At 49.7% G+C, this 25191-nt stretch overlaps 1 protein-coding gene across 12 annotated transcripts in view; it reads left to right on the forward strand.

Moving 5' to 3' along the window:
• The window catches only part of CAMTA1 (calmodulin binding transcription activator 1), a 731766-nt gene that overhangs the window by 6139 nt on the left and 700436 nt on the right, over nt 1-25191 (forward strand). For 11 of the 12 annotated variants that reach the window (XR_006787936.1, XM_045858544.1, XM_045858545.1 and 8 more), the window contains exons 2-3: nt 19894-19963; nt 24866-24984. Coding sequence is in view for 11 of the 12 variants with exons in the window: in XM_045858544.1 (XP_045714500.1) it covers nt 19894-19963; nt 24866-24984 (189 nt within the window). In the remaining variant the exon portion in view is untranslated. The remainder of the gene's footprint in view (nt 1-19893; nt 19964-24865; nt 24985-25191) is intronic. The other variant, XM_045858549.1, reaches the window with a different exon arrangement.

Below are 25191 nucleotides of genomic sequence, written 5' to 3' on the forward strand. Positions count from 1 at the left end.
ACCTTGCTGGCGTCAGGATGCAGATGGACCAGGTGCCATCAGATTTTGTGATCAGATGCCCTGCATTCTGCGCCAGCAGAGGGTGTGCGCCCGTCGGTCCTGCGTGAGGATGTATTACCGTCCGTCATAGGAGAGGGGCTGCCCGGTGTACACGTCGATGGTCTTCCACGCAGTGACACTTGTCATGTACTTGCAAGGAGAATGTTCTTCTGTACATATTCACGTTGGACAGCAGTCCCAATTTCCTACACTGTGGGGCAAAGTAAGACATGGTTTTCTCTTTTCTTGTTTCCCATCAGTATGCTGGCTGTGTGTTCCTAAGGTTGTATTGCATCCTTCTGCTCTGAACGCCATTGCTTGTAGAAGGTCATGGGCCTCCTTGTATAAAGATTGGTAATGCTTCCTGAGCATTTTTTAGCTCATTACCCTGGACTAGAAAAGAAACATTATGCACCCCACTGCAAGCAGAGGCCAAGTGTCAGCCACACTGCTCCCTCTTCACGCTTTTTTCCAGAGGAGCGTTCATTTACTCCCAGCTGATTGACACACCGTAAGACGGAACGAGCAGAGGTATTTGGAGAACGGTTCTCCTGCGTTTACCCTGTTTTTCCCCCGGTGGGGTTGCGTGCTCGCTTACACGCACGTCCTCTGCTCATGGGCAGCAGTGCAGTTTCATTCTGTTTATTTTCTCAGACTTGGCCAGGCCTTTCGGTCGCGCACTGTCTGCCTTCCCGAGACTCTCGGCGGAGGGCGCCGGCGGGGGAGCTGTGCAGGTTCGGGGCGGCGGTGCCCTCGGCCCTTCCTGCCCCCCCTGCCCCCGGCAGGGCGGGTGTGTGGTCACAGGGGCCCACAGTGGCCTTCCTTGGAAGAATATTTGGGGCCGAGTTCCTTTAGTTTTAAACCTGTTAGCACCTGGACACTAAGGGGCATTCCTCTCGCCACTCATCTCCCTTCCCGGTGTCATCCGAAGTCGCTCCCTGCTCTCTCAAACACAGAAACCTATCCGAAAACAACAGCCCTCCCCAAACCCCAGCAGAGCACACCGAAGGCCAGCCCGGAGCGCTCTGCGGTGCAGCCACCGGCTGTGGACGTGCTGCTGAGGTGCTGCTTGCCGTACCTGCGGTCTTCGGTGGCTGGCACGTGGAAAGCCTTTTGGAACACGGAGCGCTCCAGCGTTGACTCGGCCAGGCATTGTCTCTCCCGTTTTTCCTTGTCAGTTACCACAGGTAACATTACGTGTTTAGCCTCTGAAAACACTTGCAAAGTAGATCATTTTTCCTCCTTTGTTGCCACCTAACCGCTGGAATGAATACTGGGATTTGGCTTCTCCTAACAATAGTAGATAACTGTGTCTTCCTTCCGTGTTCAACACCTGGGAGGAAGTGGGACCCCGCTCCCAGGGGTGCAGGCTGACAGTCGGAACCCGGGCGTCTGCCTCTCTGCAGCCCGCGCACGGCCGTGGGGACGGTGTGTGCTGTCAGCTCCACGCGGCAGCTGCAACAAGTGAGGAGGCCCCAGGTAGTTGCGTGTAGTTCATCTGTTTTCACACCGCACCTTCGACGAGACGTATCTGTGTGTTATGTTAGAACGATACATACGTGCAAGCAGAAGTACTCTGGCAGTGAAAAAGAAAAAAACAAATCCTTTTGTTCTAGTTTTGAAAAATAGGTATTTTTTTCCTTCATCAGGTTGACTTCAAATGCTACGAAGCATTTTTTGAAGGTATAGTAGTACAATCAAGAATTCATCTTTTTAAAACCTAGATTTGGCTTTTAATCCTTGTCTGAAAAGTTGTTTCTGAGGGTGTCTGTGTGCCATTGGTTTTCTGGGGCATTTGGGTATCAGACCATTTGGAAGAGATAAAGAGAAATTGGTACAGAGTGTGAAATTATCAAATAGGAGAAGAAAGATGCAGTAGTGAAGGAATTACCCATTTATCGTTAAAAATAATCTCCAAGTGATGATTGGAAGTGTCAGCTCAGATATTCTAAGGAGAAATGGAGTGTCCATGTGCGCACCCTGTTGAAATCGGCAGATACTCCCGTCGTCCAAAGAACACCCCCCGAAATGGGGGTGCTTAGAAGATAAAGAAGTTGATGGGATTGGTTATTTTAAAATGTTAAGTGTTTTTTCTCTTTTTAAAAAGTAATTGAAATAAAATAACCCTTCTTCGTGAAGAAAATGCAAACTCTAATGGAAGTTCCGCAGAAGGAAGCATTTACGACGTGGAGATGGAAGATAAGGAATTTTTATTGCGAATCCACAAGGGGGTAGTGATGTTCTATCGAAGATGTTTGTGGTGGAAATGTGAGCTGATCTCCTTGAACATTTTAGATTTAGAGATTAAACTGGTCTCTTTGCATTTTAACTTAATAAGATCTTCTTTTTCAAATCTTTGGCAAAATTGGCAAAAGTTTTTATTGCTTAAACTTCTGAAAAATTTATTTTGGGACAATGGCTATTTTAAGCCATCTGAATGGTAAGGAAGAGAGAATGTCCTTGCGGTTGTGTGCCTTGGAGACATTACCAAGGATCCGAGGGTCACTTATTTTCTAAGAGAGGAATAATCTTACATTTCCTGGGAAACATTAGGGATCTAGAAGTCAGTTATTTAAGTGTCCCGAATAAAGGGACTTGAGTGACTGGTGTCTAGACTTCACAGAAGTTTGTATGACTGGCTGTATTTCAGTTCTGCCAAGAGATGAAAAATGTGAATAACCCACACCACTAGCTGCTTTTAATAGTTGTAAGTAAATCAGATTTTTGTAATCTTTTTTATTAGTTTATACTACATCATTAGATAAGAGCATTTTTTTCCCTCTCACAGAAAGATCCCAGTAGCTTGCCGGAGGTCATGAGCCCCGTCCCGTTATATTCAGAATTGCTTAAAGTCAGGGCGCAAGTGTCAGGGCTGGGCAGTTGCGAGTGGAGAACGGAACCTGGGTGTGCTGTGCGCTGTTTTCTGAAAGGGGGGGCACGTGGTGGGCGAAGGGTTTAAGGTGGGGGTGGGACTGTTTTCTACTGATTTAGTGGCAGCTAACCCTGTCTTTCAAAATACAGTTTTTAACAATACTGTGAAATAGCTCCATGGTTTAGAAGTTATGCTTGTTTGTGGCATCTACTTAGTGTATTTTTCATTTTGGGTTTAGGGAAAAGACTGTTGATACCGCTTTTACCTCTTTCTCTTTTTTCCCCCCATTCCCTTGGTCTGAGCAAGGGCTTTTTTTTTTTTTTTTTTTTATCTCCTTTAGTAAATACAGGACTGGGGACTTAACATCCCCAAAGACGCAGTGTCTTCATGCACTGCCCTGAGCTCTGCCGGGAGCTGAACTGTGACGCCCACATGCCCATTCACTGATTTGATTTTTCTGAGTCTCTTTTCTTGTTTTGTATTCCTGAGCTGCCTTCTGGCACATTGCACAAATCAGTTTACCATCAGTCAGCCCGTAAATCAGAGATAAAAGGTAAAACAACAGATAAGATGCTGGGGTTGTTTCGATGGAGCTACAGTTGCTCACGTCGATGGCATCAGTGCAGTTTGGACAAGGGTTCTGGTGAAACAGAGTGAAACCTGGAAACAGTCCGCTTAATAATCTCATGGTTTTGTGGGTTGAGCCGTGTTGTGAACATGCCGATACCATGTTTTTGTGTTCCCGTGGAGTTCAGAGGGCTGCGCTGTAGCTTCTTTGTCAGGCAGGAGCCTTTCTGTGGTGATTCGACTAAACCGGAGCGTTCTGCTTTGTTTCAGGGAGCTTGGGCCTGGAGATTAAATTAGCTTCTACTCAGATTACTTTCGGAATGCATTTGGACTTGTGCGGGGGCAGTCCGTGTTGCTCTTGAAACATTTTAAATGGCTTTGCTCGGTACTGATGCTTTCCGTGTGTCATGGTGCTTATTCTGGAAGGGGCGAGCGGGCCTTGCGTTGGGCTTGGGTTTCGTCTCCCCTAGGCTGCATGCTCGTGCGTGGAGCTGTGGACTCCAGTTTCTCCTCCAGGGATGGCGCTGCGGGAGAGCCGTGCCGGAAGCAGTCTTATCTGGAGTTCTCCTCTGCGGGGCCGCGTGTGCGGCTGGGCCTCTGGCGCGCGGGGCCTCTGCCTAGCCTCCTGTAGTTGATGAAGGCCGAGCTGTACAGAAGTTCGTTTTCCCTGCTTTCTCGGGGGTCTGTTGACTTTCTGTACATTTAATTGCCAAGAAACATCTAGATGTTTCTATTTAGAACGTGTTCTATTTAGAAATCATGGTAGCTCAGTTACAATTTATGGTGAGAGTAGATGATTCAAACTGCAACCGTTTTGACTGACACCCAGTGTTAGTCCTGGAATGACTTCTGAGCTCACGGCAACTCGAATGCCGGCTCCTCCCAGCCTTAATGAAGTGAGAGCCTCATCTGGCCGGGGGCAGACCTGGGCGGCGTTACTTGGCGCCCTCCTTCTGGTGGGCGCGCCAAGAAAGACACATCGGAGCTCGGAGACACAAAGAAGCATTTGAAGATGACGTAAACGGCATTTGTTACTTTCTCTAAGAACCGAATCATTTTAAAATTATTTAAATGCAATTTCTGGGACTGATTTTGATTGTAAGTAATGAAGGAAGGAATAGTTAATGGTGGAGGATGTCTATAAACGCTCCCTAACTGTAAAACCACGTATCCCTAGGGTTTATGACAGGTTTGGGGTTTTAACGTCGGATTTCCGAGGACTGGGGTCACCAGCTGCAGTGTCAGCACCTCATTTTGTCTTGCTCCGAACCACACGACGCAGGATGCGTCCCCTGGCTGAGAAGGCGTAGCTTGCCCACGCGGCCTCTTGACCAAGCCCCCTGCGGTCTGCAGCCTGGACGCTTCTCCTTCGGTCTCCGGGAGCTCTTGGGACCAGGGCCGGGACCGTGGGCCTCGGCTAGGTGTGGTTTTCTGCTGTCCCTGTGCCACCGTGGAGGCCAGGTGCCGGAGCCCCTGCCTTGCTCCTTACCAGATAGCACTTCCCCGCCCTTGCTTCTGGCACTGCCGCCTCTCCCCTGCTGTCCCTGGACCCGGGTGCCCGCGAAGGGAGGTACTAAGGTGCGGGGATTCACGGGTTGGTGAATGGCTGGGCTAGCGACGGCCTCCCAAACCCTGTGCATCCCGGGCCGGGGTTATGAGACGTGAGGCTGGCCGTCCGGAACCGCACTTCCCAGCCAGCTTCGCTGGTGTCCGCACAAGCCTGTCTTTCTCTTGTGCGGCGGCGCCTGCCTCGGGTCAAGTGTGGCCACGTGGGCTGGAGCCGTGGAGGAGGGTTTGCGCTGTGGTCACCGCAGGGCCTCCTTCTGGTGGCCCTCAGCGGGCCTGGATTGTCAGGGCTGACGCGTCACAGGCATTTACCTAGAAAAATGTAAAAATTCGTTAAAGTTGTTGAAAAGATGAACAGCACAGAATGTTCATTCTGCTTAGTTATTCCCTATGACACATTGAAGCCCTTTACTCTGGTATGGATGAGCATTCATAGTTTTGGAAAAATACACTTAAATAACACACAATTACAGATGGAAAAGTGTCTGCTAACCCCAGACTTTTTGTGTTTAAGGGTGTATTATTTATGTGTATTGAGTTTTTTTTTCCCCTGGAGTTGATGAATATAACTGTTATTAAAATGTATCGATTGCTAGTACTTCAGTAACTAATTTCCTTCTAAGAAACACGGGGAGTTTCGGTGGGTGGGTCTGCAGTGATCGATCACACAGGGTCTTCACTTGGGTGTCCTCCCTGGGCTGCTGCAAGCCTGGCATTTGGAGAGGCTTTGGATATAATTTATTTTTTTGAAAGTTTTGTTCATATTTAAAGCGACTGAGGGGCAAGTTAATGTTCCCAGTGTTCTTGCCAAGGTTCTCCGCCTGATCCTTTCTGTCTCTGCTTTATGAGGGTGCCGGCTGAATTATTTGCTCTGACAATGCTTCTGATGCAGGTCTCTTCGCTTAATTTTGTTGATAGAGGCCGCTGAGCTTAAAAGGAGAGGATGCCAGGCAGAGGTGGCGAGTGGGTGCTCAGCATTTTGAAGCACTTGTCCTTCCTGGGGGTCCTCCGGAAATTGATCACAGGCTACTTGACCAAATTCAAGGCCCGGAGATTTATCCCAGGCGTCCTGGGAGGCGAGGCACATCAGTCTTTCTCTGCTGCGTCTGATTATCCTGCATCTGACCCACGCTGCCTGGATGGGTGTCTTCCGATGCAAATCTGGTGACAGTGGCAACCTTTCTGACTGGGCGGAACAGCCTTGACAGCTGTTATCGGTCCTCTCCAGGCGTCTGCAGTCTCCAGCCTCCGCAGCTGCGTCCGGAGGGACTGGGGGGCAGTTGGGCCGCGCTGGTGCCAGTCCGGGTTGTGGTGGCCGCTCTCCGCTCCCTCTCCGCAGCCGCCGTCCTCACAGCCCCGCTCGCTCTGGCGGGGCCCTTCGTCCTTGTCCCCGGGTGCAAGAGCAGGCACACCAGGCGTTTGTGTAGTAAGAATGAAAGTCGTGGTTTTCAGAGTGCTTTCAAAAATAAACAGTGGTTAGTGGTGATGGCGCACAACAACGTGGATGTGCTTAATGCCACGAAACGGGGTACTTCAGAAGGGTGAGAATGGTGAGTTTATGTGACGAATGTTCTGCCACAGTTAAAAAACAGACTCCAAGTGCATTCAAAATCGAATGAGAAAAATAGCAGTGAGGCCCCGACAGTAAATACATGGCAATGTTTTCATTACCCCAAGGGGGGGGTTGTGCCTTAAAGTATCAGAATCCCCCTCCCCACCGCCGCCTGTCTCTTGGGCCCTCCCCCCCGTCTGTCTCACGCGTGGCGGCGCGCAGGCTCTGAGGCTCATTTATGCAGGCAGCGGACACAGGGACGGTCCGCAGGCCGTGCTGTAGCTGGGGCATTTTGGGTGGAGGGAACACAGGCTGTCAGGTTAGGTTCAGCGGGGGCGGGTTCTGGATCAGAAGAGCAGGAGCGGTCTCGGTCTCCCAGCACCAGAACTGGAGGGACCGGTCCGGAGCTGGGCCTGCAGAGTCGGGGGGCGGGTCTTGCGCGGGAGCCCCAGACTGGGCTGGGGTCTCTTCTGGGGCACCACGGCCTCCGTCTCGGCCGTTCCTCATTTCTCTGCACAGACAGGACTTCTCCACGCACGGGGAGCTTCCTTGCTCCCCCGTAGCCACACGTCCCTGCGACCTGCCACGGCCCAGCGGTGGCTCCTGCGCGTCCCACTCCATTCCCGTGCTGGCCGTCACTGGACGCTGGTCCCCAGGGCTCGCGCTTGAAAGACTCGAGGTGGACCTTCGGCCAGTTGCTTCACTCTGTTCCCATAGGCTGGCGTTTGCCCTGTTCCAGTCAACGCTAAGGAGAGCTGGCGGATCCGTTTGCCTGCCGATCGTTTCGAGGGGCGTAGGGTGAAAGGCGGGGTGACAAAGAGGCCGTAGCAGGGGGCCCTGGGCCCTGAGACTGTCCCCACCACGCATGTGAAAGGAAGGCTGTTCGCTCCCAGCTGCACGTCCTCTGTGCAGTTGCTGGAGTGGGTGAGCTCGCTGCAGAGAACCCGCGCGCTGTAGGCGCACGCGTGAGGCCCGGCGTCCTCAGCCAGCACGTCCCCGTCCCCAGGCTTCCGCTCCGAGCGGCGGTGAAGCAGGCAGGGCACACTGGGACGGGGGCACGCTGGTCTGTGCCGCCCTGTCCTGGGCGGGTTCTCCGGCCCTCTGGGGGATGTCAGTGCCACCTGAGGTTTCCCACAGTTTGGGTACTTGGGTGGGCCTCCTCGCTGTTCCCTTGTTGTAGTCCACTAAACCCGAGGGGCTGGGGACGGGCATCCAAAGTAGGAAAGAGAGACGTTGCCTTGGGAAAGAGAGTATGGGCAAGAACACAGGAAACCTCCTCTGTTGGTGCCCGTGTGGCCGCTGGTGCGCGCACTGGTCTGACTTCTCCTCGGCCCCCCTTCCTGGCTCTCACCCCGTGTTCCCTTGATTTCTCACGGCAGAGGGGGACGCGGAACTGCAGTGGACAGGTGGGGGCTGAAAGAGCCGCAGCGTGGAGGCACTGAGTAAGGCCAGTAACTTGTGCACCACTGAATCTTCTGAACGCACAGCTGCTTAGTCACCGATGTCTCATGCTGATGACCTTGGATGTATTCAGAGAAGCAACGCTTAGTGTGTCCTGCTTACCAACAGAGGGGAGCATGTCATGCTAAGGAAACACCACCACCGCCACAGCTGTCTGCCCTGGCCTGCGTGGCCCCGTCGGCTGGGGCGTCTTCCTGTCCACCGATGGGGTTGCGGGCTGGTTGGTTCCCGTGGTCAGGCACCCCAGGAGAGGCAACCAGTCGGTGTTTTGGCTTCCCTCCCTCCCCCTGCCCCTTTTTAAAAGCAATGGGAAAACGTCCTTGGGTGAGGATAAAAAATAAAAAAAAAAAACCATCAAAGAAGTTTTTAGTGCTTAAGGGATTTGATTCCTTTTTTAATAACAACTTTATTGAGATATAATTCATATACCATAAAACTCATTCTTTTAAAATATAAAACTCAGTGGCATTTAATATATTTGCACAGTGGCACAACTCTGCCCACTGTCTAATCCCAGGACATCCTCAGCCAAGGAGGGACCTCTGTCTGCCAGGGGCCCTTCTCCCTTCCTCCGAGCTCTGGGCAGTCAGTACTCTCTTCCGCCTTCATGGGTTTGCCTGGTCTGGACATCTGATATGAATGGACTCTGACAATATGTGGCCTTTTGTGACCGGCTTCTTTCCTTTAGCATAATGTTTTCAAGGTTCATCCATGTGGTAGCATCTATCAGAACTTCATTCTTTTTAAAGTGAAACAGTACTCTGTAGATACAGATTTCTCTCTTCATCAGTTGATGGACACTTGAATCGTTGTCACTTTCCGGCCGTCATGAGTAATGCCGCTGTGAGCACCGCACACCCGTTTGTGTGTGAACACGCGTCCAGTTCCCCCGGTGCACACCTGGCGTGGGAATTGCTGGGTCGTACGGTGACTCAGTGTTTCGTGGAGGAACCGCCGAACTGTTTTCCAAGTGGCTACTCGTCGCAGGTGTTCCTTGTACGTTCTGGTTATCTGTGCCTCATCAGACATGATTTGTGAATATTCTCTCCCATTCTGTGGGCCGCCTTTTCACTTTCTTTTTTTTTTTTTTTTTAAGATTTTATTTATTTATTTTTAGAGAGGGAAGGGATGAGGGGCGGGGAGAGGGAGAGAGAGAGAGAGAGAGAGAGAGAGAGAAACATCAATGTGTGGTTGCTGGGGGTTCTGGCCTGCCACCCAGCCATGTACCTTGGCTGGGAATCGAACCTGGGACACTTCAGTTCCCAGCCCGTGGTCAATCCACTGAGCTATGCCAGCCAGGGCTTCACTTTCTTGATAATGTCTTTCGAAGCACAGAAGTTTTCGGTTTCAGCCAAGTTCAGTTGATTTGTGTTTTCTTCTGTTGCTTAGGTTTTTGGTGTCACCATTAAGGAGCTGCTGTCTGTGGCCACACCGCACTCAACCAGCCCCGTCTCGGCTGATCTCGGAAGAAACCGTTGCCTAGTCTAAGGCCATGAGGATTTATAGTCATCTTTTTTCAAAAACAATGTTTATAGTTTTAGCTTTTGCATCTAGGTCTCTGATTCATTTTGAGTTAATTTTTGTATATGTTTTGAAGTAGGTAGGCTTTCAACATCATTCTTCTTTGCATGCGGCTACCTGGTCATCCCGGCCCCATTTGTAGCAGAGACCGTTCTTTGCCTGTTGGAGTACCTGGCACCTTGGTCAGTCGGTGGGACGTAAGTGTGTGCAGTCTCAGGGCTGATCTGTTGGTCCGCACAGCTGTCCTTATGCCAGTACCACACTGTCTCGATCATTGTAGTTTTGTAGTGAGTTTTGACACCGGGAGGTGCCTGTCCTCCCACTGTGTTCTTTTTTTTTTTTTTTTTAAGAACTTTTTGACTGTTTTAAGTCTCTTGAATTTCCACATGAATATTAGGATCAGCTTGTCAGTTTCTACAAAACAGACAGTTTTGATATTGATGGGGATTACGTTTTGTGGATTATGTTTTCAGGAGTCTAAAGCCTCTTTATGGAGCTACAGTTTGCTTGGGAACTACTGGCTAACTGAAGCCCCCAAGCTTCTTGTCTTAAAAAAATTATTGTTTTAATTTATTACTACTGTCGGCTGCTTTGGTGAGACACTGTGATTCACTGATAGGCTGGAATTGGACTTTTCATGTTGCAGGAGAGCAAATAGCTAATCCATACGGCCTTTCATACGGCCTGTAGGTTGGCTTCTTTTGGTAACGTGTTCTCTTGATGTGAACGTTTGCTGATGTCTTGAATGTTTATAAAAAATGTGGTATTCTGGTTAATAGAGAATTAACAGATACTTTGTATGAACGTTCAATTATCAAAGACTTAGAATGTGTTACAACAAAACTGACATTAAAACTGATGTCATTGTTATTGTTGTTATTATTGGAGGTGTCGGGTATTTTAGGATCCCGTAGGCCTGTGGGGGCCCGGTGGGTATCAGTTACTGTCGTGCTCCCAAGTCAGTTCATTTACTCAACAAATAATCATGAAGTGCCAGGTGCAGAGCAGGACCTGGTCCCTGTCCTCACGGAGCTGACGGGGACACGGACGTTAATCACGGCGCCGTGAGAAGTCACAACTACACGGTGCTGGGAAGACACAGGTACGATGAAGGGAAGAACAGTGCATCATAAAGGGGTTTGACTGGCCTGAGGGGCTGTGGAGGATATTCTTGAATTAAGCTTTGAAGGAACATGGGAATTGATTGTGGGGGAAATGAGGGAAAGAAATTCCAGTTAATTGGATGAGCTGGTTAGTGAGATGCGTGGGGATACTCTGGTTCTATTCTGGCCATTTGTTCTTTCTGAGAAAGAGGATCTCAAGGTTTGACTCTGGTCTTCATTCTGCCCCTTCAATGCCTGTGACTTCCAGCAAGTAACTCAACCTTTCTGAGCTTATTTACTTACTGTTTTTTAATCTTAGTAAAGGCATTGTGTGCCTGTTTTTATTTAGAGATAAATAAAATATATATATATGAAGACATACACAAATCTAGGCTTTGGATCGATTGTATTAGAGTGCATTAGTATAATGTCAAAATAATTTTTGTGATTTTCCAGGCTTGTTTCTTGGAAGTGCAGTTCTGGTAAACTGAGTGTTTTCCTGAGCGTTTTCCCCGCTCTTTGAGGTTAAGATCCACTCCAGTCCTACATCCTCTAGAAGCCTCCGGTGTGTGGCGGGGCAGGGGCGGACGTGGCAGGTTCCGGGCTGCCCACGTGCGCGCCGTGATGACGCGCTGGGAGGAACCGGGGAGCCTTCTCGAAGGAGATGGGATCCGAGCCGGCACCATCGACGGGTTGCAGAAGAAGTTCCTCCCACAGGGGAAAGCAGAGCAGAGGCGAAGAGCCGGGCAGGCGCGGGGCGTGGCTGGAGTTCCGGGTGCACGTGTGTGGGTAGACGGGGGGCACTGGGTGGGGAACGGTCCGCTCTCCGTGAGGGGCCTGGTGAGGGCCACGTGCTCACCTCTCCGCTCCCTCCCTGCCCGGCAGCCGTGCTCGGTTCTTTCAGACTCCTGACTGTGCCGGGCGCCATGCCTTCTCGCAGCTTCAGGCCTCGCTTCCATTTAAATGCCGCCAGCGGGGCGAGCCGCGGTGGGGACCGAGAAGGGGTGGTCAGCGAGGTGGCAGAGCGAGAACGTCAAGTCAGCGTCGCTGAGTGCGGAGGGTCGTGAGGAGTGTGCTGGCTGCAGGGCTGCAGAGCTTGAATAAAACGAAGGCTGCGAGAAAGGTCGTGAGGTGGTCGATTTGATGGTGAGTGGAGAGAATGAGAGCGGTAGCAAGAAGGCAGGTAGTTCTTTCAAGGGTTTTGCGGTAAGTACGGAGTGCTAGTAAAAACGATAGTGAAATGACGGATCACGTCCAAGTTGAGAAGAGAAATCCCCGGGACCCGATGGACTGTGGGTGTGTTAGGTACCTGTCACCGCGGTGACACATCACCACAAACTTAGTGATTTAGAAGAGGGCACGTTTGTCATCTGATCCTGTGGGTAGGACTTCGGACAGGGCTTTGCCAGGTCTGCCGCTTCAGGGCCTCACACGCCTGCAGGGGCTGGTTGGGCTCGGTTTCATCTGAAGGCTCAGCTGGGGAAGGATCCTGGGCCAGCCTCCCGCAGAACCAAGGGTTCTGTCTCGTGGGCTGTTGGCCACCCTCACTTCCTTGCCACGTGGCAGCTCGCCTCATCAGAGCCCGCGAGGAAGCCTGCCGGTAGGACGGAAGGATCATCAGTGTCGCCTGAGCACGGAAGTGAGGTCTCCTCGCCTGCGCCACATTCTGTTGTTAGGAGCAGGTCACTAGCTCGGGCGTGCTCTCGAGGGGGGGTGTCACGCAGAGCTGCGTGCTGACTCAGAGCCCGTGGTCCCAGGTGGCCCACCGTGAGGCTTGTGCACAAGTAAGGAGGGATGCTGGCACTGGAAGACGCCAGAGCAGTTCTTCTGAGAGAGGCCCCAGGGGCTGCAGATGGCATGATGGGAGCTTTGAGAGAGGGGAGTTGGGGGGTGGAGTTGCAGGGAAGGTTCAGATACAGCTCTGTTGGTGTTGGCGGCCTTCGTCAGGAAGCCTTCCCTGCCGTCTCCACCCCAGCGAGGGGGACAGGCGCCTCTCCTGCGGGACGAGTCAACAGCTCTCTGCCTCGCCGAAGCCGAGTGATTCACCAGCACGCGCCCGGCTAGTGGGGGTGTCCGTGCGGCACGCCTTCGGAGGATGCCGAGGGTCACGGAAGGCAGTTCGCGTGAAGCATCTGACAGGACGAAAAGCGATACGCAGGCAAGTGGCGTTGGCCGTGCTCCTTTGCTCACGTTCAGTAGAACGTGCGGACGTTGGTGTCCGTGCCCCTTGTTGACTTGGGTTCGCTGTGTGGTACGGAGTCATTGAGCTGGCCTTCATCTAATGCTGTGGTGTTTTCAGGGCCTTGTGAGTAGAGTGTTTGCTTTCACGATAGATGACCCCAAACTGCGGTACCTTTCAAGTACTTGTATCCAGTTTTTATTGTTTGTTTCTTCTTTCCTCTTTTAAACCGGTCCTTGCTATTCCTTGTCACCCCTTTGCTTTTCCCTCTCTGTCACTTTCTAGCTCTTCTTTTGCCTCTGATTCGTTGCTTCTGATCTTCTCTGGGCTTGGCGACCTGATAGGTAATTCAGCTGGTTAGAACTGGGAGTTGTTGAGTAGTAATCAAGCCAGGAATGCGGGCCGGGAGCCCTCTCGCAGCGAAGTGTGTGAGCTTTTGCGGGTGGACTTTGTAAAGACCTCTTTGGCCTCAGCGTGCATCTTGGCTTCCTTTGCCGGTTCTGGTTGTGCGTGGATTAGGTGAGGTTCCTGTGGAGCCGAGTTCCGCCTGGGGAGTGTGGCTGCCGTTCTCTGGGCGCCTGCCCGAGTGCTCTGCTGTGAGAACCAGAGCCACACTCTCCTGGAGCTCGGATGAGCTCTCAGTTTTTTGGGCAGCAGCAAGTAGCGGTAGGTGACGGGGGGTCAGTCTGTGGCTCGTGGACCAAAAAGTGTTAGACAAGCAGGGGAAATTTTTCCCCCGCTCGCCACCCGGGCGTGTGCAGGGGGTCCGTGCTCGCCTGCCTTCGGGATGGGAGTCCAGCTCAAACCACTGGGTAGCCTTTGAGGCTCCTCGGTGTCCTCTCGGGGGCTGGGCTTCCCTGGCAGAGCAGCTGGGGCACTTCCTGCCCGGACGTCTGCGTTGTTGCCTCCGGGAAGCGTTGGCGCCTGGAGAGGGCCTGTGTTCTTGTGGGAGCGGCAGGGGTTTGGGGGGCCTGCTCCTGGCTCTCGCTCTGCTCCTTCCTGGCCGTGCCCTAGGCAGGAGTCTGTCCCCACGTGCCTTGATGTCTCCTTTTCTAGGGTTCATGTGAGCATGAAGTCTGCTCTGCTACCCGTGGGACCACAGCAAGAGTTTCTGTGGGCAAACGCTTGTTGCAATACATAACTTCAGGTGGAGTGCCTCTTTGTTGGGTTGGCTTTGTTGGTGTTTCACGTGCTCTGTCCTTGAGGAGTTAAAGATATTATTATCATTAGTACTGGCAATGAAAAGTGCTACTAAAACAATGACACTTTAAATTCTGCGTGGCTTTTTTATGAATATGCCCTACTGGAATGTATTTGTACAAATGTGGACATTTAATAAGTGCTCTTTGATTATTTTCAGAATATTGAGTATTCTGGTTTCGTAGCCAAATTAAATTTATGAAAGTTCTGATGATATCTAGAAAGAATAGTTTTTTTCATTCTGAAATCACTTTAAGTATGCTCTACATGAATCTGGTAATAGTGAATCAATTAATGTGATTTCTCAGGCCATAAATCAGGCTTGAGATATTGTAGCATTCATTCCTCTGTAAGCCTCTTGGAACTTCAGCAGTTTTGTGGTCTGTTTTAGCTACTTGTTTGCTTTTGAACTCAATTCCAGGCGTTGAACTCAATTTGAGAGCCTAAAATGGTTTGTGCCCTAAATACCTTGGAGGTTACTCCTTTTCTTTTTCACCAGCTGGCCTTCAGAGTGCGAAGTCAGCCCCCTGTCGGACTTTTCCCTTTTAACTTGGGCGTGCGCCTCAATTTTGACTCTATCCCGTAGGAATGTTGCAAGGGTTTTTATAGTAGCACTTATGCTATATTTTAAACTTTTTGAAAAGAAGTAACATGTGAGCAGAAAATATTTTAGTACTGTATCACATATTCGTCCCCCCGCCCCCCAACTTCTGTGGTTCAGAAAAAACGTTGCAGTTACTTCTGTTGGGGAGTGCATGCTGGTCTTCTCGGCTCAGAGGGCATTGCCCTGTTCTGTGGAGGGTCTGCAGGGCGTGGCCTGGGGCGGAGCCTGGGCCCCTTCTGGTCTGGCAGGCCTGTATTCTTGGCCCAAAGGTGAGTCTGTGTTTTGTTGGTAGCTGGGAGCACTGGTGGGTGTTTTTACGCACTCAGTTTTTAGTGGGTCTAAGGTAGCTTTTGTCTTCCTGTTTGGTTGTTCAGGGACCAGAGGATGGGTGCCAGGCAGCTCGGGTGGCCTTCAGTGAGGGAGAGGGTCCTTCAGACAGCCGATGGCCTTCAGCGGGTCTCACCGTCGTCACTGTCACCGAGGCAAGCAGCGGGGCCAGTCTTTTTTCTTCCCGTGCACTTCTGGGAACGTCGTGAATTAAAAAAAATACTTGCGCTTCTATTATTAGCCAGCCATTAAGTACCTGAGATACCAGAACAGAAAGCCAGACATCTCTTTAAGGATGCCCTTGTTACAGTCGTCTTTCGACGATGTTAGAAAAGTACTTTACCAGAGAAGAAAAACTATTAGATTGGTTTTAGGTGTTGAATGGCTTTAGGAATTAAAGGTAGAGTTGTAGGTTAACAGAAGACATTTCTGAAAGGAATGACTTTTCTGTAATTAAAAAAAACAAAACAGTGACAAATGGCACTGTGGCAGCGACTGCCAGCCGATCGTGAACTCCATCTTCTCTTCCTGGGCGCGGAGCCAGGCTGCGTTTCCCAGCCTCCCTCGCAGTCAGGTGTGGCTCTGGGGCCGCCTTTGGGCCGGGGGAGCCGAGAGCCGAGAGCCGAGAAGTGGGCCACTTCCGGCCGGCCGGCCCGTAAAACCCTCCAGGCGCAGTTGTCGTGCCCTTCCCCTCCTCCCTGCTGGCCGCGCAGGGCCCCGGTGACCCCGGAGGGCTCCTGCCACGGGACGGAGGGCGTGCCCGCGTGTGCCCGTGTCCACGCTGCTGCCCGGCGGAGGAGCGCTCGCTGACGGACGGGCACCCAGTTCGGGACTCTGCACGAGCAGGGAGTGAATACTGGTGGAGTTGGAGCCCCGAGGTTGTTGCGAGCCAGCCTCCCTCCCGGACCCAGGGGTGACCCCGGAATGCCCCGCGAGACTGGCCAGGGCAGCGAAGGGGCTCAGAGTCCCGGACGCGGCCCGAGCGCGGCTGTGCCTGAGCCATGGAGTCTGTACTGACCAGTGGACCTGCAGAGCCCGCGCACGTCACGGCGAAGTTCACGAGGAAGTTGTTTTCAGTGCATCACTTCTAATTGATACAAGTGGTTTACTGCGTTCAGTGTGGCCGCTCTCCGTCTTTGATTTAATAAGCCCCGTGCGTCCTCAGTTAGCTTTAAAAGGACTCTGTGGAGACTTAAATGTTCTCAGTCCTTATTTCAAAGCACTGTAAATACAGTTTTCATCATGCTACTTCTGTGTTCAAAAGCCTGTAATCACTTCTTATTACATAGCATTTTGTTTCATTTGTTCCGACACCCAACGACTGTGTGCGTACGTACGGAACGTGGCCGCGTGCGGCGTCCCGAGGGGAGGCGAGCGTGAGTGGAACAGTCTGTGTCTCCAGGGACTGCGTGCTTGGTGCACGGGCAGCGCCCGGAGTCCGTGCCGCCGCCGCCGCCCTCCCGTTAGCCCGTGCTCAGTCACACGTGACCTCTCCGCCCCCGTGCTTTCGTGTTACCTCTGCCTCCACACTGTACTTTCTGAAGGCAGGGGTCTGTTTTATAGGGCGTCTGTTTTCCCCTCTTGACCACTTCCAGAGCCGCTGGACACTATGCTAATTAACCATCCCTAGAGCTTCTTTTAATTATCTTGTTTGGGTATTCTGGTACAGCTTGATATTACAGTTTGTGTTAACAGCCAGAAGTACTTCATCTGTTTAGGAATTCATGGAATGGTGCAGTCAAGGAATGATAGGACTGAGAGCATCTTTTTGTATATTTATTTTATAAGAGAAAGTTTACTTAGAAAGTTACAGAGGCAGAAGAAGGGCCCCAAAGGGTCTTTTTTAGGTCAGATTCCTGATCTTGCAGACCACGTAGTTCCTGACACTCAAGGCCGGAGCCCACATCGTGCTTGGGGCACAGTGCAGGCCCCGCCAAGACCTGCGAGTCAGAGCCTGCCTCTTAGCCAGAGCCTCAGGTGACGCGCATGCACCCTGAAGGTGGAGCCACGCCGCTTGGGGTCTGGGTGCTCCAGGCATACGGCCCCTCCCCTGACACGGATGTTCATTCAGACACAGGGCTGCCCCTACCTGGTGTTTCACCTGTGCACACCGCCCCATTTTCTTTCCTCCAAAGCCTTCATCTCCCTACTCCCCCTGCCCCCGGCGTGCACCCCACTAAGGTAGGAAGGGCTTTTGTCTGTCTTGCTGGCTGCTGGGTCCCAGCTCCGAGGACAGTGTCTGGCACATGCTACGTACTTGCTGCTGTTTGAAGAACAGGTGGAAGGGGTTGTAATGAAGAGGCATGTGTCTTAGGAGCGGCCGCTTAGATGGCACTGGCTGTGGACAGTGGGAGGAAGGCGCCCAAGGGGCCAGAGGTTGGAGTTGAGGTCAGAGGCCGCCAGGGAGGCCTGGGAAGGCTTGAACCGGCCCTCCCCAACATTGATCTTGTGCTTTTCCCCTCCGCACGGTTCCGTGGGCAGAGGGGTCAGCCGTTTGCCCAGACTCCTCCGCCGGGCCGCTGGAGCTGGGGTGCGGGACCCCAGCTCTCCAGACCCTTGGCTCGGGGGTGGCCCCCTCTCTGCCTGGGAAACAGGTCTCCAGAGGTCCAGAGGAAGGGCCTCCCTCAGCATCTGGCTCCTGGGCATGTGACTCAAGGTAGCCATTTCTCCTGTGAGTTGCCTTGTGGTTTCTTGGCTTACCTGTTTTGAGCCTGTTTTTTCTGCGGGTAGAATGACATTTGATTTCACTCTCAACTTGTCTGAGTTTCCATCCTCATTAAACTGAACCATTAAGATTGTTTGTTATGCCAGTGCTGCGGAGAGATCATGGTTGGTTGGTTGGTTGTGATGTTTCTGTTACATGTTATTTTGGGTGTTTAATCCCTCTGATTTGTTATTTGGTATATTTTACCATTGATTTACCTATCATCAGACTTTGAAGTCAGGTGTGATAGTCCTCCCCACCCCAAAGCCGTTAATTGGTGTGTACTGCTGTACATTAGTGATTTGTAAAACTTTGATGTTAATGCCATTAAGATGTCTTGATAAGTGGTAAACTTACGCCACTTTTTTTTTTGGTAATAGGAAACCAGAAAATGTTAAGCCTTCAATGTAAGACATTCTTGTTAACATCACAAAATTTCAAGTTCCCATTCAGAAGCCACACTAAGATGAGACGTTGCGTCGGTGTGGTCAGAGGGCTGTGGCCGGCGGCCCTTGCACACGTTACGTGAAGTCAGTGCTGCCGGCTTCTCAGGGGCCGGTGTTCGTGGTGTCCCTCCATCGGCGCACGCTCATCGTCTCGGGCAGGAACACGTTGGACTTCCCAAGGGGAACGTCGGTTCTGAGGTTCGCCCGTAGTTCTTAGGTTGTTACTGCAGATGCTGCCACAGGTTGCCCGTCAGCAGTTACCATTATTGATTAAGTTACATGGAGGGCCAGTAAAAGTCTTGGAACAAGAACTTTCCAGAAACAGAAAATAAGTAATTAGGAAGCTGATACTTATCCTGGTAGCTAGGAGTCACATTGTGGAGAAAGACTTATTGATGGTGAAGCATTTGATCATGGATATGAGGAGGAAAGTTAAAAATTCAGGGAAGCTAGCGTTAGTCAGATTTCAGCTCTCTTTTTGGCGCAAAAAATTTAGGCCATCCTTAGTCTGTTCTTAGAAAATCGTAACGTTGTTGAAGATTATCCTTACTGACCACGGTAACGTTTTATATTGATGCGGTACTTGGGATTTAAAGCACTATTGTATGCTTTATCCCATTCAGTTCCCCCAGCAGCCCTAGGAGTTACGAGATGAGGTAGTATAGAGGTTAAATTCTTTTCCCAAGGACAGCTAGTAAGTGAAAGAAGTGAGCTGTTTATATTGTAAATATAAAATGTTGAGGCGGTTGTCAAACTTTCTAAACAATCCTTGGATTTCTAGTATATAAATATGTGGTTTGTAATGCAGGATGAGTAATCTAAAAATTTATTTACTACTGTAACCAAAAGAAAAGGATATTCTTAGGACCGAAAATAATTGGCTGGCAAGACTCACAGAAAACTTTTCCTTTTTTTTAAAGTTGTCATTGTGTAGGTTTTTAGTGTGAAAACTTTAAGTTTGTCTGCACGAAGCAGCCACCTGTTCTTCACCTGCTTCCTGACCTCCGGCCCCTGCCGTGCTGTTGGCTGGCGCTCCATGGGTCCTTCTGAGCCAGGCGGGCGTTCGGGTTGCCGTGGGGAAACGGTTAATAACATCACTGGACGTGGGCCGAGCTACAAAATGAACATGGCGTTGGTTCTTCTTAATAAAAGTGTGCTGTGTCACACACATCTGTCCCTGTTGATCTTTTTACACACAATACATGTTCCCAGAATATATCTTTATTCACACACACAGATTTTAAATTTTGCAGCACTCAAACCTACAGAAAACTGTGGTGCAAAGAACTTTTCCCTCCTTGAACTATGTGAGAATAAGTTGCCAATGTGTTTCAACACGTCCCCCTCCCCCCCGAATTTCTGTATTTCCTGCAAACCAGAACAGTCTTCTCCATAACCACAGAACAGTTGTCAGAACCGGGGAGCTCACCCTGAGACAGCCCCACCGTCTCACCCCCAGATGCCGCTCCCGCCGTGCGCGCGCTGGGCCCGGTGGTGACATCCGCAGAGCGCGTTCCAGCCGGGACCCTGGGCGCACCGGTGGTCTCCTCCGTCTCCGCCGGTGCACGGCATCCCCTCAGTCTCTGGCTCGCGTGACCTTGGCTCTCTGCAAGAGTGCAGGCCAGCCGCTTCGTGGACTGTTCTCCTTTGGGGTTTGATCCAGGTTGTGCATCTTTGGCAGGAAGACCACAGAAGAGCCAGTGTGTATCTTTTTCAAAGATTAGTTTTACATTTTATTTTCTGTTTCCTTAGAGCGTTTCCCAAAGTGTATTCTGCGGAACTAGCACCTACTGTGTTCTCAACACCGTGCCACCTCTAGAAGGTAGGATTCGAAAAGCTTTTGACTTACAGGAAGGGGTGGGCTTGGCAGCGCGAGTGTTGCCGTCATCGCAGCGCAGGGGGTGGCCTCTGAGCAGGATTTAGAAGACCCGGGTTCTGCCTTTAACTTGCTGTGTGATCTTAGATGAGTTACTTAATCCTTCTGGGGGTAGCACAGTAATACTCCCCTCATAACCTTTCCACGAGGATTAAAACGGCCAAGGTTTAACCCCACGGGGGATTCAAAGCGCTCTGCAAATGTTAGATTCCAAAACAAAGATTCTATAATTCCGGTGTCAGATTCCAGAGGACTTAGAGGAGGAGCCATGTGGGAGAAGCCGCAGGGCGCGTGTGAATCCCATTTGAGCCACTTGCTAGCTGTAGATTTCGGGCAAGTTAGTCTGGCCCTCTGGCTCTCCATCCGTAAGATGGGGGCAGCTGCGCCCTGATGGGGTCTTGTGAGGACTGAATGAGAGAGCGCCATGTGAACCCCTTCCTGGGTGCCCGACACAGAGCCCCACAGACGTGTGCGCCCCCAGAGGTTGTAGGAAGTAGCTCCGATGGACACTGAAGGGAGCGAAGCAGGAGAGGCCCCCAGATCCAGGTGGAAGTGCTTGACCACAGGGCTCCCGTGCTGCCCCCTGGGAAGCTCTGCCCCCACCCACCCATCTTCAGACCGGAAATGTAAATGCAGATAAATAGAAGTTTACTGAACCTGGGTTATGAGTTGACCTAAACCTGGGCCAGAGATTTGATAATACAATTGACAGGAAAAAAGGGTAAATCTGGGCCACCTAAAAAATAGAAAGGGCGAGATTTGATGACCACACGCTCTCAGGAGGAAAGGGGTTGTTAAATGGCAAAACTAGTTATGTTTTTCTGTTAAAAAATGATATTTTGTTTTTTTTAACTTGAAATATCTTTTGGATAATTACAGCTGAGTTTAACTCATTTTGGAGAATCTCTTTGGAAAAGGATAAGGAGAAATCATACCAGTGCTGGCACATCGCTGGTGCTTAATTGATATTTGTCTTGGACGAGTGGTGATTGAAGGTCTCACATTAGCGGTGCAGTGTTGGCTGCTGCCTGCGAGCGCTGTGCTGACTTGAGGGGAACAGTGTGTGGTTATGTTTTCCTGAATCAGTTCCTATCCTACTAATTAAATCGAAGCACATAATAATTAGAGCTAAACAGAAAATTGTAGAGCTTCCTTTTAATTTTACCACTCCAAGTTGTTGATCAAATACATTCCCAATAAGATCCAGCAATTGGATACACTGTTATAACTGACTTCTTTTGAGCAGTTTGGTTGAGACATTTATCATAATCAACTTGACTGAGTACCAGTGTTTGTAATTATTCACAGAACCAAAATTATTTATTTTTTATTAATTATGACTTAAAATGGCGCATCATTTCCAGGTTACAGTTACTACTGTTACAATTCACTCTGCAGAAGTCAACAGTGTGTTGCAAGGAAAAGGTCAAAGGTATTTCTCTGGATTTAAATGAAGGATTTGGCAATGCGAATCTCAGTTTCTAGAAATAAAACAGGAAAACAAGAATTCTACTTTTTTGCCTGATTAAGTGAATGAGCATTTTTGTATGTTTCAGAAAGTTTTAGTTAAATTATACTATGTGTCTGAGACGATTATTTGGAAAATATTTGGGGGTTGACTGAAAAGGATGGTCATTCTCTAGAATTAGAGCTGTCAGCCAAGCCAATCATCTGTCAATTTCAGGAGCTTCACGAAGTTATTTTTATTGTGAAGGAGGTTAGAAAATAATTTTCTAAAATCATGTATCACACATGGACATTCTGCCAGATGATGATGACGAAGCGTTTCACTGCGCTCGGCTGGCACTTCCGTGTCGCAGTGCGGAGCCCCCTCGCTGCCTGCACTCGGCCCCGGGCGCGGCGGACGGCGGCGCGGCGCGGCGCAGCGCCCACTGCCCTCTGACGCCAGCCCGGCGCCGTCCCGGGGGCCAGGGCGAGCGTCTCTCTCATCGCTGCCTCACGTGTGGTTAGCCCCAGACGGGAGGAAGCGGCTCTGCAGTAAACAGCGCAGCTCCGCGCAGTGCGGCCGTGTGAGCCGTGCTTTTCCAGCGGAAAAGCAGAATTCCTTTTTATCACACGTTGAACTGGGAAAGCTGAAGTTTGAAAATAAGGCTTTTCACATTTTGCCTATTTGAGTTCCTAATGTTCTTTTTCCCAGTGTTAAAATTGCCATCTTCATAATGCACAGTGGGAAAATTACCCGTTGTTACGTTTCTTCAAAACATCCACTTTATATTCAGCACGAACCTAAAATCCCGGGAACAGCACAGTTTAAACACTGATTAAGGGGAACTCATTGGCCTGTCACACCCCTGTTCCTTTTGAACCCAGGGCCGAGCCTGCCGTAAGGCGCTGTATTTAGAACCTTGATTGAGGTGGTGCTTACACAGCCCTCCTCCTCCTCCTCCTCCTCCTCGGGAGCCTTCGGGCCGGGTCTCATGGCCCGATCCCACGTCAGAGGGGGAGACCCCAGTCCCACGTCAGAGTGGCAGGCGGACGGCTCTCCTGCAGCAGGGACCCGTGCTGTTGAGAACAGTTCTCTGTCCCTCTCCACATGCGTGCGCACACATGCACACACAAGTAGACATGCCTGTACACAGATAGGTACACTTGATACGTTACCGAGACAGCGGGTTCCTCAAAAAGGCTAAAAGGGCAGATAATTGACGTCAGGTTGTGACTAGAACCTGAGAAGCTGAGGTTTAGTATTCTCTTGCTATCGTTCGAAATTATATTTTAAGTACTTTTTCTCAGTGATAGGACTATATGGATACAATTCCGGATGTGCCATTGACTGAGTGCCGCCTAGCAGGGCACTGCTATTGTAAAAGGCACCCTGTAACTGGTGAGCATTTGAATTGAGTATAGGTGTGTTAGAATTTCTCCTCTACTTTCAGAATTGTGCACATCCTGGGAGATGTTACAAATAAGGACAAGCCCACTGCAGAGGCAGAGAGAAGGGCAGGGAGGTAGAGGCCCAGGTGCTTTGGTGTTCTGCACTTTATGGGCCGCGGTTTATGGGCCGCAGTCCCTCCCTCGGGGTGGCTTGCAGGGAGCATGCGTAAGCACATGCAGTTACCAGGCTTTATCAGCTGTAATTAAAACAGAACTTTCTAGGAACTTCTCTTTGTTGAGCACTCTTTTTTTGTTCCACAGCAAGATTTTTTAAAAAGTTTAGTTTGATTTTACTATTAAGTTAAAATTTTGGATCCTTAAAAGCAGTCGGTTCTGAAGTTTTCCGAGTTTTATACTGCTTGTAGGAATAGAGGACGGGCATTATAATTCAGCTGGTTGTGTAGTTCATGGACCAAGCAAGATTTACAACGCCAAAACTCAGTGCTAGGTTCCTCCCTATAAAATATTTCCATATGATGCAGTAAATTTTTTTAGACTTTATTTCTGTGCCCAATATTTTCCTGTTAAGATCTTTTCCTTGAGAAGAAATGTGTAAATCAGGTGAAAAATGTTTGGAGAGGATTTTACTGTGATTGTAGAAAATATTTTTTATTCTTTTATGCTTTTCACGTGTTCCAAAAAGAGACTGTGCTAAGCCACATTATAGTAAATGACTGGAAAAATGTGTTGTTGTATTTCACTTTTACCATTGTTAATACCTGATGCCACATAAGGCTGTTTAATTGGTAGATAGGTAGTCACTGGATGACAGTCAGTTCTGGAGGGATTTATGCCTGGAGGAGAATTGGAGATGATCTAATTCTCCTTGATTCAGGAAAACTGAAGATATTAAGTAACTTACCCAAGGTCACACAATTAGTAAGTAGCAGAACTGGGCCTGAATCCTGGACTCTTGACTTGGAGTTCATTGTTTCTGTTCTACCTTGTTAATACCAGAATAAGCTGTTTCACCTGTGACTTTCTGGGGCACATTCAGTGTTTAGTATCTAATGCGTTGCTCCTTAGTGTCTGGTTACGTACTGTGCCCTTTGGACATTGGGGCTTCCATTTAGCAATTAAAAAATTGGGCGTGGGTAATTCGAAAGTTGGAACTAAATGTGCCAAAACTGTCAAGAAATTTTGAGCCAGGCGAAGGGACTTCGCTACAGGAATGAAATAGGAAATGACGTGTAAATAAATAAACGCATGACACGATCAAGGGAACGGTCTCTCCCAGAAGGGTCAGGGAGGCTGATGATCAGGTAGTGGGACCTCTGTCTGGTCTGAAAGTAATGGATTTTTCTTTCACTGATTTAGCAGTTACGTTTTGATGAAATACATTAATGACACAGATATGTCTATGTAAATCGGGTTAATTGAAGTGGTATACTTTTCATTTAGGCTAGAAAGGCCAGCTTTTGTATTACCTAGCTAACTGTGGTTTTGAATTCCTTATATCTATAAGATTGGTAATTTGCTTTTGAAAGGGTAAGTCTCATTTGTATTCTAGGGGATGAAGTAGTATTAGTTCATGAATAAAATAGTCCTATTTTATTAGAATTCTTCTTCCCTGAAAACAACTTTTAAAACTTTTCAACTGGTTAATAGAAGATTTCTGGGTTTGGTGAGGTTAAATCATTTTGCAATTTTGATGGTCTTCACAGAAACCTGGTGCAAGAACCTTTAAAAGTAACGTTCGGGTCACGGGCAGCTGCTGGGGGCAGCCCCTGCTCACCAGCTTGGCGGGGAGCAGAAGCTCGCTCCCGTTTGGGGCTGTGGGCCAGACCCCGCCCGCCCGTCTGATGGCGTGTGAGGGGCGCGTTAGTTTAACTGAGACCTGACGGCCCCGGGCTCTCGGCGACTGACCTGAGCGCGGTCTCTGATCTCGCCAGTGTGCTTAAAAGGAGATTGTCTCTATTATTTTCTCTGAATTTATTGTTTTCTTCTTTATAGATGATCATGGGAACAGCAATAGTAGTCATGTAAAAATCTTTTTACCGAAAAAGCTGCTTGAATGTCTGCCGAAATGTTCAAGTTTACCCAAAGAGAGGCACCGTTGGAACACTAATGAGGTAGATGAATTTCTATTTTTAGGGGTATAATTTCTTGAAGGGCAAACTTCTTAGGTTATTTTGCATAGTACTACTTTGTATTAGCTTTTAATTCAAAGTAACTGAACTAGGAAATGGTAAACGAGAAGAATATTTAATCTGGATTGGGCAGAAACCAGCGTGGTTCCTGAACTGTCTCTGAACTACGTGTGTTGAGAACTGTGACAT

Source organism: Phyllostomus hastatus, unplaced genomic scaffold (assembly GCF_019186645.2).
Source record: "Phyllostomus hastatus isolate PE091 unplaced genomic scaffold, TTU_PhHast_1.1 phas_scaffold_182, whole genome shotgun sequence".
NCBI lineage: Eukaryota > Metazoa > Chordata > Mammalia > Chiroptera > Phyllostomidae > Phyllostomus > Phyllostomus hastatus.